This window comes from Macaca mulatta, chromosome 11, assembly GCF_049350105.2.
Source record: "Macaca mulatta isolate MMU2019108-1 chromosome 11, T2T-MMU8v2.0, whole genome shotgun sequence".
In the NCBI taxonomy this organism is placed as follows: domain Eukaryota; kingdom Metazoa; phylum Chordata; class Mammalia; order Primates; family Cercopithecidae; genus Macaca; species Macaca mulatta.
In genome coordinates, this window is record NC_133416.1 from 76,696,652 (window position 1) to 76,710,324 (window position 13,673).

At 37.6% G+C, this 13,673-nt stretch overlaps 1 protein-coding gene across 7 annotated transcripts in view; it reads left to right on the top strand.

Moving 5' to 3' along the window:
* Nucleotides 1-11,862, top strand: part of FRS2 (fibroblast growth factor receptor substrate 2) — a 110,093-nt gene extending 98,231 nt beyond the window's left edge. For all 7 annotated transcript variants that reach the window (XM_015152239.3, XM_077954709.1, XM_077954707.1 and 4 more), the window contains 5 exons: nucleotides 840-931; nucleotides 2,463-2,649; nucleotides 3,405-3,563; nucleotides 4,229-4,392; nucleotides 6,068-11,862. In XM_015152239.3, the coding sequence (XP_015007725.1) occupies nucleotides 866-931; nucleotides 2,463-2,649; nucleotides 3,405-3,563; nucleotides 4,229-4,392; nucleotides 6,068-7,018 (1,527 nt within the window). In that variant the 5' untranslated portion in view covers nucleotides 840-865 and the 3' untranslated portion in view covers nucleotides 7,019-11,862. The remainder of the gene's footprint in view (nucleotides 1-839; nucleotides 932-2,462; nucleotides 2,650-3,404; nucleotides 3,564-4,228; nucleotides 4,393-6,067) is intronic.
* The last annotated feature ends 1,811 nt before the right edge of the window (nucleotides 11,863-13,673 follow it).

Consider the following 13,673-nt stretch of genomic DNA (forward strand, 5'->3'; position numbering starts at 1 on the left):
GGAGTGTTCTTAAACACTCAATGTCAGGTGTATAACGACTTCTCTCTCCTTCTATGGGAAAGGAGTATTAAATAGACATGCTGTATCAGTTTTGCCAGTATTCTGTGTGTTACTTTACTGCTTAATTTTAAGTTGTCTTTCCCCCTTACCAATGAACTATTCGAAATTTGATTTTGTTTTAATTACCAATGAACTCTTGTCTTGTGGAGACATAAAAGATACTACAATGAGTAACAACAGTCAAAATACCTGCCAAGCCAGAAGTTTACCATCCTTTCGGTGATTTTTTATTTAAAGAAGAACAAGCCAGGCCTGGCACTCCTGTAGTCCCAGCTACTCAGGAGGCTGAGGTGGGAGGATCACTTGAGCCCAGGAGTTTGAGCCCAGCCTTGGGCAACATAATGTCTGCCTGCCTGCCTGTCTGTCTCTGTCTCTGTCTCTCTGTTTCTCTCTCCCTCTTTAAAGAAGGATGTGAAATTCCTGATAAGCCACAAAGGGTTAATTTCATTAACTCTTGAACACAAGTTAATTATTTAAATAATATATATGAGACCTTAAGTTGGTTTGTTTTTTAGATGATTTTAGAATAGGTGACCTTTGCAAATTTAACTAGAAATTTGAGATTTGTGTGACAGTATTAATGCCTCACAAAATTTATTCTCATTATTACTGAGTAAAATCAACTAGCTAGCTGTATAAAATCTAGCTGCAGCCATATACCTTGTTGGACTTAATTTTCTGCATCAGAATGTTTGTGTTAGATTATTTCTAAAGTCTTTTTCTGTTTACAGTTGTTGTATCCTTCATCTAATACATTTTCCAAATCATTTTTCATGTAGTGCACACATGGTCTTCTGAAGAAGCCATGGGTAGCTGTTGTAGCTGTCCAGATAAAGACACTGTCCCAGATAACCATCGGAACAAGTTTAAGGTCAGTAAAACTGGTTGAGTTATATATCTTACTGCCTAGTTGGGTGTTCTTTATTTCACTTAACATATCTTAGGCTGGGTGCGGTGACTCACGCCTATAATCCCAGCACTTTGGGAGGCCGAGACAGGCGGATCACGAGGTCAGGAGATTGAGACCATCCTGGCCAACATGGTGAAAACCCGTCTCTACTAAAAATACAAAAAAAATTAGCCAGGCCTAGTGGCGGGCGCCTGTAGTCCCAGCTACTCGGGAGGCTGAGGGACGAGAAAGGCGTGAACCCGGGAGGCAGAGCTTGCAGTGAGCCGAGATCATGCCACTGCACTGCAGCCCGGGCGACAGAGCGAGACTCTGTCTCAAGAAAAAAAAAAAAAATCTTATTCCTGGCTTTCATCGCCAAACCCTTCTATTTCCCTTTCTTTCCACCCTGTCTTTCTTGATTTAATAAACAATGACAACATTTTCTTACAGTATGGAATTTTTTTTTTAGTTTTCCTTTGGTCCTCTGTATCTAATTAGCCACACTGTTGTGGTAACACTGTTTTTAAAATGCCATTTTACAGGGTGCCTTTTCAATCTCATCACTATCTTTCAGTTATTATTTTAATGCATGCCTGTGGGATTTCTTAACTGGACTCTACCTCAAGTCACCCTCTGATTCATCCTGTAGTCACCATCAAATTAATCTTCTTTCATCATTTGCTAACCTGTTTGCTAAAACTTCTGTGGTGTTATTTTATCTATAGGCTAAATGCTCCTATAGCTGTTTTGTGTCTGATAGTCTGACCTCGATCTGTTATAAAGAGTAGCCTTCATCACACAAACCTAGTATAAGTCTGTTACTTTATAAGCTTTGTGACCTTGGGCAGGTTACATTATTACTGAGTCTTAGTTCCATTTTTGTACAATGTAGTCTAGGATTGTTATGAGGGTTAAATGAGAAAAATACATATAAAGCTCTTCTCCCACTCCCGGGGAATAGTAACTTCTCCCTAAATGTTATCTACTGCTCTAGTCTTTGGACGTTTTCTGAAGCTCAGCAGTACTAAACCTTTCCTTATATGAACTCTGTGCCAATCTATTTTGGTCTCTTTGAAAGGTACTTTTTTGTTCTGCTTTAACATTGTGTTTTTATGATGTCCCCTTTATCTCCTGACCCACTAGATTTCCCCCTTGATTTTATTTTCTGTGTCAATTTATTTATACTAGTGGTCCAGCTAAAGGCCCTCCTCCTCTTACATGAAGGTGTCTCAACAACCTTAGGCCACATTTCCTGCCTTCTGCAGCTGCTGTTGCATTCATTTGTCAATTAATCATACACTGTTTTGTGTTTGTATGTTTTGTTTCCCCAGTGGAAATGTAAATTTCTTACAGATCTGAACTGGGTGTTACACAGCTACATAGTCCATGCCTGACACACACATTGGTTGATGAATGAACTAACAAATTACAAATAACTAACTAGCAACAATGCGTTTTCCTGACGAATTGGTGAAATATTTGCACGACTGTCACCTTTTTTTTTTTTTTTTAGGTCATTAATGTGGATGATGATGGGAATGAGTTAGGTTCTGGCATAATGGAACTTACAGACACAGAACTGATTTTATACACCCGCAAACGTGACTCAGTAAAATGGCACTACCTCTGCCTGCGACGCTATGGCTATGACTCGAATCTCTTTTCTTTTGAAAGTGGTCGAAGGTGTCAAACTGGACAAGGTAGAATCTTTGTTTTTTTTTTCCAATTATTATATTTGAAATATTATTCTTTCAGCTATTCTGTATATAAAGATTAATATTTTTCTTATGAAAATCCCAAAATAAGCAGATTGTTAAGAAAAGATATAGTATACTATGTATTCATTTATCAAGTGTTTATTAAGCACATTGTCTATGTGAGAAGTTTTGGCTCGTGTTACCTTTAAGATTTTTCAGTAAATGATTGGGCCTGCTAAATTGACTAAATGTCTTTATCATTGATTTTTTTACTACCTATTACTTGAATGGCCTTGACAAGTTACAGGACTTCTGTTGAATGTTAAATTTCTTCTCTATAACAGGGAAATGGTAATACCTATCTTATAATTATTGTAATAATTAAACAAGATAGCAATTGGAAAACACCTAGGGACTTTCCAAGGGGCCTGTTACATGGCAGATGATCACCTTGGAGTAGTGAGTTGGGCTCCCCCTGCTGTTTAGAAACAGACGAGCCTTAAGTGTGCAGGTCTTGATTTCATCAGCTTTGTTTTGGGCCATCTCCCTTAGATGAATGAAAATTATTCTGTGAACTTTTGGCGGGGGCTTGTTTTGAAACAGGGAATAATCATTAATTTATCAGATATTTATTTTAAAGGGATTTCTTACTCTTGGCGCATAGAATGCTTACTTTACAATTCTGCTCTTTGTCAAGTGTTCCCATAGTTTTTCCAAAGGTATGTTAACTATTTTTCCCTTTTGGTTTATATTTGTAGGAATCTTTGCCTTTAAGTGTGCCCGTGCAGAAGAATTATTTAACATGTTGCAAGAGATTATGCAAAATAATAGTATAAATGTGGTGGAAGAGCCAGTTGTAGAAAGGAATAATCATCAGACAGAATTGGAAGTCCCTAGAACACCTCGAACACCTACAAGTAGGTACCCATTTTCCCTCTCACATTTTGAATAACAGACATTTAGTTGTAAGATACAGATTATGGATATTTAGTCAATAACACACTATAAATCACCGTTGGATAACAGAAGTATAATAGTTGTCAGTTTTTAAAAACAGCTGTAGGCCGGGCACGGTTGTTCATGCCTGTAATCCCAGCACTTTGGGAGGCTGAGGTGGGCAGATCATGAGGTCAGGAGATCGAGAGCATCCTGGCTAACACGGTGAAACCCCGTCTTTACTAAAAAAATACAAAAAAATTAGCCGGGCGTGGTGACGGATGCCTGTAGTCCCAGCTACTCGGGAGGCTGAGGCAGGAGAATGGCATGAACCCGGGAGGTGGAGCCTGCAGTGAGCAGAGATCGCGCCACTACACTCCAGCCTGGGCGACAGAGCAAGACTCCATCTCAAAAAAAAAAAAAAAAGCTGTAGTTCTATGTACTTCAAATATTTTAAAAATGAAAACATTTAGTATTTCATATTATCTAAAATATGGAGTGGGAGTAATACTATTTGTGCTCTGATTTCTGCTGTCTTGGCAGAAAGACCTCTTATAATCCTCTCAGTACAGATTCGATTCTTAATCATTTTTATTCTCTCTGCCCCCACCCCCCTTTTCCTTAAACCAATTAAAAAAAAACTCAGCTCCAGGATTTGCTGCTCAGAACTTACCTAATGGATATCCCCGATATCCCTCATTTGGAGATGCTTCATCCCATCCTTCAAGCAGACATCCTTCTGTGGGAAGTGCTCGCCTGCCTTCAGTAGGGGAAGAATCTACACATCCTTTGCTTGTGGCTGAGGAACAAGTAAGCATATGCTCCGGTGTAACAGCAATAATGATTGTTCAGAGTCAGGGTACCACTGTGCTAAAACTAGACGATTTTATTCAGCTTGAAGTTTATCTGTTTGTAAATTACTTTTGTAGTGAACAATCAGAGGAAATAGCATATATTTGCTGGCTTATGCTCAAATATATGCAGGCATTCAGGGGAACTTAGCATTACAGTAGCTTGTGGGTTCACAGAAGAGGTACATCTATAGATTAAGAAAGGCATAACTAATGGTCAGTTCCCATTATAAGAACGTCCAATGGATTAAGAGTTTATGCTGCTTTTCATATTTTAGCCGTTGCAGTCAGTGAACTACTAGTAGGAAGGTAGATTTTGCTGTTAATGTTACGGAGTTATTTAGTGTTCCCGACTATTCTAGTTTTCATGTGTGGAATGAAGTATCTGGTTGGAACCTCTGTATTAATTAGTTATACTTATGTTTTGTAAACCATATGTCATATTAAAAAGTTTTTAGTGTTTTTAAAATCAGTTTCTTTGTGTTCTGTACATAATGAGTTCTTATTTACTGTAATTACGTGAGTCTTTCTGTGTCGCGCAAGCTGGAGTACAGTGGCGTGATCTCAGCTCACTGCAACCTCCACCTCCCGGGTTCAAGCAGTTCTTCTGCCTCAGCCTCCCAGGTAGCTGGGATTACAGGCGCAGGCCACCACACCGGCTAATTGTTTCGTATTTTTAGTAGAGACAGGGTTTCACTGTGTTGGCCAGGCTAGTTTTGAACTCTTGACCTCAAGTGATCCACCTGCTCCAGCCTCCCAAAGTGTTGAGATTACAGGCGTGAGCCACTGCGCCCGGCCCTTCTAAATATTTTTATATTATCTCCCCAAAATACCATTAAGCTTTTCTAAATAGTGATAATTTCTTACTAGGTGGCATTTATTTTATATCTATGCATTTTACAGAACTCTTATTAAATCTAGTAGAGTTTATCTTATATAGTCAGATCATCAGTAAATAAGGATAAATTTATCTCTTTTCAAAGTTGTTATTTATTTCTGGATCATATTTTAATGCTTTGAGAACCTCTACAACAGCAGCAAAATGATAATCCCTATTTTGTTCCTGATTTTTATTTTTTGCATAATTATCATGTTTAACAATCAAATATAATGTTGCATGTTACTTTATCTTTTGAGATGGAGCCTCACTCTGTTGCCCAGACTGATATGTAGTGGTGCAATCTCGGCTCACTGCAACCTCTGCCTCCCGGGTTCAAGTGATTTGCGTGCCTCGGCCTCCAGAGTAGCTGGGATTACAGGCGCTCACCACCATGCCCAGCTAATTTTTGTATTTTTAGTAGGGACGGGGTTTCACCACGTTGGCCAGGCTGGTCTCGAACTCCTAACCTCAAGTGATCCACCCGCTTCAGTGTCCCAGAGTGCTGGGATTACAGGCGTGGGCCATTGCACCCAGCCTGCATGTTATTTTAAAGTCATTACTCTTTTATCAAATTAGGAAGACATTTCTACATTTATTCTCTCTTTCCACCTTTTTATTAATAAAAAAATAGTTGCAAAAGTTTTGAAGTAAGAGTACATTTGGAGAGAAAGTTAATAAAATTAACTGATGTGGTCAGGCTTTTTTTCAGTTTTGTTTTTTTAAGTAAATTAATTCACTTTCTGTTTTGTTTTAGGTACATACCTATGTCAACACTACAGGTGTGCAAGAAGAGCGGAAAAACCGCACAAGTGTGCATGTTCCATTGGAGGCGAGGGTTTCTAACGCTGAAAGCAACACACCAAAAGAAGAACCAAGTAGTATTGAGGACAGGGATCCTCAGATTCTTCTTGAACCTGAAGGAGTCAAATTTGTTTTAGGGCCAACGCCTGTTCAAAAGCAATTAATGGAAAAAGAGAAATTGGAGCAACTTGGAAGAGATCAAGTTAGTGGAAGTGGAGCAAATAACACAGAATGGGACACTGGCTATGACAGTGATGAACGAAGAGATGCACCCTCTGTTAACAAACTGGTGTATGAAAATATAAATGGGCTATCTATCCCTAGTGCCTCAGGGGTCAGGAGAGGTCGTCTGACATCCACCAGTACCTCAGATACCCAGAATATCAACAACTCAGCTCAGAGAAGAACTGCATTATTAAACTATGAAAATCTACCATCTTTGCCTCCTGTTTGGGAAGCCCGCAAGCTAAGTAGGGATGAAGATGACAATTTAGGACCAAAGACCCCATCTCTAAATGGCTACCATAATAATCTAGATCCAATGCATAACTATGTAAATACAGAGAATGTAACAGTGCCGGCAAGTGCTCACAAAATAGAATATTCAAGGCGTCGGGACTGTACACCTACAGTCTTTAACTTTGATATCAGACGCCCAAGTTTAGAACACAGGCAGCTTAATTACATACAGGTTGACTTGGAAGGTGGCAGTGACTCTGACAACCCTCAGACTCCAAAAACGCCTACGACTCCCCTTCCACAAACCCCTACCAGGCGCACAGAGCTGTATGCCGTGATAGACATCGAGAGAACTGCTGCTATGTCAAATTTGCAGAAAGCACTGCCACGAGATGATGGTACATCTAGGAAAACTAGACACAATAGTACTGATCTGCCCATGTGAGCCTGGAAAGCATTATGTTGTTTGCACCTTTGTGAAGTTTTTAAAAATGAAGATGCAAGTACTTCATTTTCATTTCTAAATACTAACTCCTTTTATAGACTGATAAAATTTTTTTCTGAGTATTTCATGTGCATCTTTAACTAAAGGGAATTAATGTAGAGCAGGTACTCCTTAAAGAACACTAATTTCATTATATACTACTCGTTGTACAGCAGCATTCCTGTTTTCACAGTGCCTATTTAAAATGAGAGTTGAAGTGAATGACATGCTGGTTGATTTTTATCAATATTCTGGACTTAACGCATATCTTTCATGTCTAAGTCATAGTTGGCTTTTAAAACTTTTTATAAAGCCTCTTGACAATGTGCATTGCTAACAGATAACTATAGGCTTTGAAAGTAATGCTCGTAGATTCAGTGTTCACAGTATGTGGCCTCCAGCATGTAACATGAGGAATCCTTTATTTCATTAATTAAAGGCTTTTTTACTTGAGCCAAAACATATGTAAAGGAAACAAGTACCACACCTCCTCTTACACCAGTCAGCTCCTTTGTCTTCAGTGTTACTAGAAAGCAGCCTGTGTCCATGAGTATGGTTTGCTGTTGGTGCACTGAAAGGCAAGAAGGAGACAAGATTTTCTATTTACTCATCTCATGATGTCATTTGAAGGGCATGTCCACATATCTTACTCAGAATTATAATAGGCTCAAGAATCAGTCTCAGGTCACTTTACCCAAAAACATTTGAAAATCTGAACCACAATCTCTTGAAAGTTTTTCTCCTATAGATTATTGACAAAACATTGTTTTCTGGAGGCATTTGTGCCATTAGGTTTCCATTTATCTTCAGTTTTTTCTTTGGTGTTTGGGATGTGTTATTTTGTTGCTTTATGTCCTTTTCAATTTAAAATGTTTGAGTTTGTATATAGTTTTGAAATTGGATTATGTGTTCATTGTTGTTTAGTTTGCATTTTTGTCAAATTATGGTTTTGAAGGTTCATTTGGAACTTACTGTTATTCTATAACAGGGTTGCCCTTGTCCAGTATTTATTTATATGCTGTTTACTTTTCAAGTTGATAAAAAATTCTCTCAATTCTAAATTTACTTGTGTCCATAGGTGATCTCTTTAGCAACTGAGAAAAAAAGGAAGATACTTTTAACATGCAAAGTTCCCTCAAGGTGTACCGTGTTTTCTCTGTGGGCACTCTTCCCCAGCACTTTAGCAGTAATTCCCCCAGCTACACGCTGCAGTTGTACTCTGCCCACTCTAGTGTTCCTCAGCTCTGCTGTCCTTTTACTTGTAGCGGGATCTTTGATTATCCTTTGATTTCCATGAAATATTAATATTGTTGCCAGCATAGCAGGTACAGTGGAAGTCTTGTAGCAATGAGATTGTATCATAATTTAGCATTAAAATGAATTAAAATTTATATAAACTGAAGAGTCTCCATATGTCAAACTCTTGGAAAATCAAAGATGTTCCAATTTCCTAAACACTAGAGAATATGAGAGAAGGTAGAGTGGAAAAAGGTTAGGTAACCTTGCAAAATATTTTACTATTTCCTCTAAATATGAGGAAGTTTGAGATTATGATCTGGATCTACCAGATATAACTAAGGTTAATTTAGCATGAAAAAGTTTTAGTCATATTAGCATCCAACCTATTCAGTAAATAACCGAATCATAGGACAGTGATGGATTAGGAGAACAATAGAGTGGGATCATTATAAAGAAAATAAATTATTAAAGGTGTCTTTATCGTTTTCAGTGCCATTTTAGTGTCTTTATTATAAATCAATATCAGTGTATTTTATCATTCTATGTGCATAGCAGAATTTTCTTTTCCCCCTTTTGTTCCCTTGTGAACTTGGTGCTTATTAAAGTGTTCACTGTTCCCTTAAAAGAGAGCAGTGGTATAGGTGTGCAGTTTCCGTGATGCAGGTTCCATTTTTAATACATTGTTCCACTATCCTTTCTTCTGAGTAAATTGCTAATTGTGCCAAATTTATGTAATAGTTTTTGTAATGTGGAATAAGAATTATGATGGAACCAATGCACATAGTTTTTTCTGAAACAACCAGTCAAGGCAGAACATTAATCTCCAAATGAAAGGGCTGATCTATTTATTCATTTTGGAGGTTGGATACTTTATTCTTTCCGTCATCCTTTTCATTGTTTCCTCCGGATTCTAATTAGTTTTTATTTTTTTAGATAACTCCAATATAATCATTACAGTTTATGCTTTAAATACTGTGTGCTTTAAAAATGAAAATGGGACCAATTTGCTAAGAATTTGATTTTAGGTACTATAAGAGTATTAGGAAGATATAATACAACTGGTGTTAATTTCTAGATGTCTTCTAGAAATCACTTGTGTTCCTATTTAATAAAAGGTAATTTAGAATACTACTTGTCCTTTGCAGTAGTTTAGTAATGGGCATTAAGCTGTGTCCTGGAAGGATGTACCTATTACTGGGTGCATTTTAGAATGAAATATTAATATTTTATTAGCATATAATTATGGCCATATATCTCAGATTTTCTGAGGCAGATCTAATTTTAGATAATTCTGTTGGTAGACCATGTGATCCTTCTTTTTGGTTTTGGAAATATAATCATTGTTAATGTTTTCCCTCCAAATAGAATACTGTTTTATCCATATAAATCATAACAGCATCTATCCCATGCCAGGGTTGGAAACTGATATTGGTATTACTTGTGTTTTTTCTTAATGTGTTTTATTTCCCAGTTTCATCTTATTTTAAAAATGAAAATATGGTGCCTTCCCTCCCTCCAGGAAGACTGGCAAATAGTTCCTTTTATTTACTGCTGCTGTGGAGTGATGAGATATGCACTTTACTCTTGAAGATTCAGCAAAAAGCTTTTCACTTCCCAGTATATCCAGAATACATCACATCTGGGACTTAGGAAAATTTGCCAAGCAATCTTTGTTTTTATAGATACTAATGTTGACCCTCTCCACCGTTCAATGTTATAAATAGAACAAGTCAAGCTAGTGTTTGTTAATCTCCTTCCCCTCCCCAAAACTGTGGCACAGCATATAAAAATGTACCTCAATAATGTTCTATTAAAAATGGGACAGGGGCCTTATGTTTTCATAATTTCCCAACAATGTGCCACCATATTTTTGCCTCAAGGTAAAGGTTTTAACAGATGAAAAAGTACTTCCCAATTCCCCCTGTGCTATTCCTAACCTATAATGCCCAAATGTTTTGTGCAATGTGTAGTGTGTGTGTATAAATACATATATTCTTGAAGTAGACATACCATCAGAGACATCATTCACAAGTAACTGATGTATTGGCATCTCATTCATATTTCTGATGTGTGAGGTATATGGTACTAATTACCTTTTCCTTGATGTTTGCCAAATTTGAATAAAGGCATTGGTACGAAATTACAGAATGTAAAGAAAATGTTTTTGGCTTGAAAAATTAACAAATATTATATGACATACCACAGTATACTCTGCCCAAACCAGCCCCCTATCTATCTTTCCTGTTCTTTACATCCCTGTTCCCCATCCCTACTTCCTCATTTTTTTGGGGTATAACACAGTTCTTTTGTAGCATCATTATAATTGCAGTTCTATGGCAATTGGACAATTATAGCATGGAAACAGACTGGTATTAATAGTACAGTAGTCACCAGTGTGCCACATTTGCATTAGTAATGCAAAATATACATTTTATAAAGGACAAACTTTGTGTTATGTTTTATTTTCATTACATTGTATAATATTGTAAGATTATTGTATGTCCTCATTTGCATTATAAATGTTTTTTTCCTACGTAAAGGCATAAATATAGCAACTTTGTATAAAGGTAGCTTATTAGATTTTTAATTTTTTCTTTTATAAAAAATTGTCTAACAGTGGGACTACCATTGCCAAATTGTATATGAAATATGAATTTTACCCCCATGGTTAATTTCTTTTATAAACATTCCATATTTCTCTAATAAAGGACATAAGTGATACTGTACTATGCATAAATTGTATCTTAATGCTGTTTCAGATCAGCATTTTAAATTTTGATTTGCATTTTTAATATTGGCAAAACGTAACCACTGTTAATTAAAATAAAACCTTGTATATGTAACAACATAATTTGCCCTCTATCCCTTCCCACCCTTTGTTCTCTATTTCTCCCTATCAGTGCCAACTTCATACATTTTGTAGCATGGCAATAAAATATAACTTTTACACTGAGGCCGAGTGTGGCTTTTTGGAGGAAGTGGGGATGGGACGATTGCCCTCTAGTTGTCTTTTGCATATGACTGTTTTTGCATATAAGCCATGTCATCAGGCATGAAAAGTTCTCTCATATATGACGTAAACATGCTTTTAAGGACAAGTGTGTGAATGTGCTTTTTAAGCTTAATTTTTGTCAAGACAAATAACTAATTTTTTTATCTTTGGAGAAGTCAGAGTTCTTTAAGTACAATCAAACGTTTATTAACTGGAGTACTTAGAATAAGCTAGTAATTGAATTCAGTTCAACAAGGGCTAAGCAACACATTTTTTAAAATCGTTATTTATTGTAGAGTATTATACTGTCCTACAAATTATGTAAAATATGGTTTAATATTAGATGACTTTGGAATTTGCAATGCCTTACTGTTGTCATTCTAGCATAAATATCCATGATGAGGTACTCAAGTTGATACTGGAAGCTGAGCTGATCATACACGGACCTGAAGCATTCATGAAAAGCTGCTTTGTTGAATAAAGTCTGATTGGAGTTCTTTTCATGCTCACTTTCCCCTTACTGCCCAAAGTAGATTGCAATAAAACCCCAATAAAACGTGTGGTTGGATATCTACTTAAAGTTTTATTGTATTTATATTTCACATACTACTTGAAACTTCATGACATTTTCTTTCCTAGTCTCATATCAGTGCCTCTGTTTTCAAAATGAACATATCATCAAAATGAAATTGTAACTATTTGACAGGCTCTCTCACAGTTTTATCTGTGTGATCATTCCAAATAGTAGTTCTCAGCTCTGGGACTTCAAACCTGTTTTTAGCCACTGAGTGACATTGCAAAGCCTTAGTTGAGTACAGGTCAAGATGGAAATTATTTAAATAATGAAGGAGATGGACATGTCCACAAATGATTGATGTAACTGGCATGATAAAGACACAAAGGAAGGGCATCCAACTCAGCCTAGGGGTGCAGGTTTTCAAGCAAAGCTGCTTGGAGGGGGTGATCCCTGGGGTGTTTTGTTTAAAGTCTTTGTAGCTTAAGAGAGGATGTCTTAGGGAGAAGGGATAGCATGTGCAAAGGCACAGAGGTATAGAAAGATCATGACATTCAGTGGTTGCAAGAGGTTGCAAATGACTAAGAGCATGGAGAGCAAAGGCAGGCTTGGGGGATACAGAAGAAAGGACAAATGAGAAACAGATCACAGAATCCTAAGGAGCTTTTGTTTAGGTGACAGAACTTGAAGGATTTTAAACACCAGAAAAATAATAGTTTAGACAGATTACTCTGACAACATGGATATCTGAAGGGCACAGTATTTTATTTTTATTTTTATTTTTATTTTTTATTTTTTGAGACAGTTGCTCTGTCGCCCAGGTTGGACGGAGTGCAGTGGCGCAGTCTCGGCTCACTGCAAACTCTGCCTCCCAGGTTCATGCCATTCTCCTAGCTCTGCCTCCCAAGTAGCTGGAACTATGGTATTTTAATAAAGCAGGGACTGGTTAAGAGGCTTTTTCAGAAATGGAGCCAGATCTGATAAATGTGTATTCAAAGGCATTGCTAAAGGACTGTTGTTTACTGCTGTGCAACAAACCACCCTAAAATTTAATGGCTTAAAGCAGCAATCATTTTATATCTCAAGTTGCTATAGATCAGGATGGGCAGGGCACAGCAGAGATGACTCATCTCATATGATGTCTGGAGGCCTGGCTTCCTCACATGTTTTGTGCCTCAGCTAGTATGGTTCAAGCAGCTGAGGGCTGGCTGGACCAGTTCCACTAGGTCATGTCTGGAACTTCTAGCTATCAGCTGTGTTCCTTAGTTTTCCTCCATGTAGTCTTGGGTTTTTCTTCATGTGGTCTTCTTACATGGCAGCTTAGGGTTCCCAAGAGCACAAAAGTAGAAGCTGCTAGGCTTTCTTGAGGCCTAAGCCCAGAACTGGCACAATGTCAATTCTGTTCTATTTTGTTGAATTATAGTGGCTCATATAAAAGCATGAACATCAAAAGTGCAGTTTATGCAGGGCCACCAATGTAATAGAGGGCCTAAAGGAGGAAGAATTAACACCTCTGATTGATAAGGGGAAATGATAGAAATGGAGGGGTCAAAGATGACCCCCAGTTGTCTGGTTTGGGTGACTGAGATGGTTGATGGTGTCAGTTCACTGAGATTTAAAATATATTTGGGGGCTGGGCATGGTGGCTCACTCCTGTAACCCCAACACTTTGGGAGGCTGAGGAGGGTGGATCACTTCAGCCCAGAAGTTTGAGACCAGCCTGGGCAACATGGTGAAAACCTGTTACTATGAAAAAATACAAAAATCAACTGGCATGGTGGTGTGTGCTTGTAGTCCCAGCTACTCAAGAGACTGAGGCAGGAGGATAGATTAAGCCTGGGAGGTTGAGGCTGCAATGAACTGTGATCATG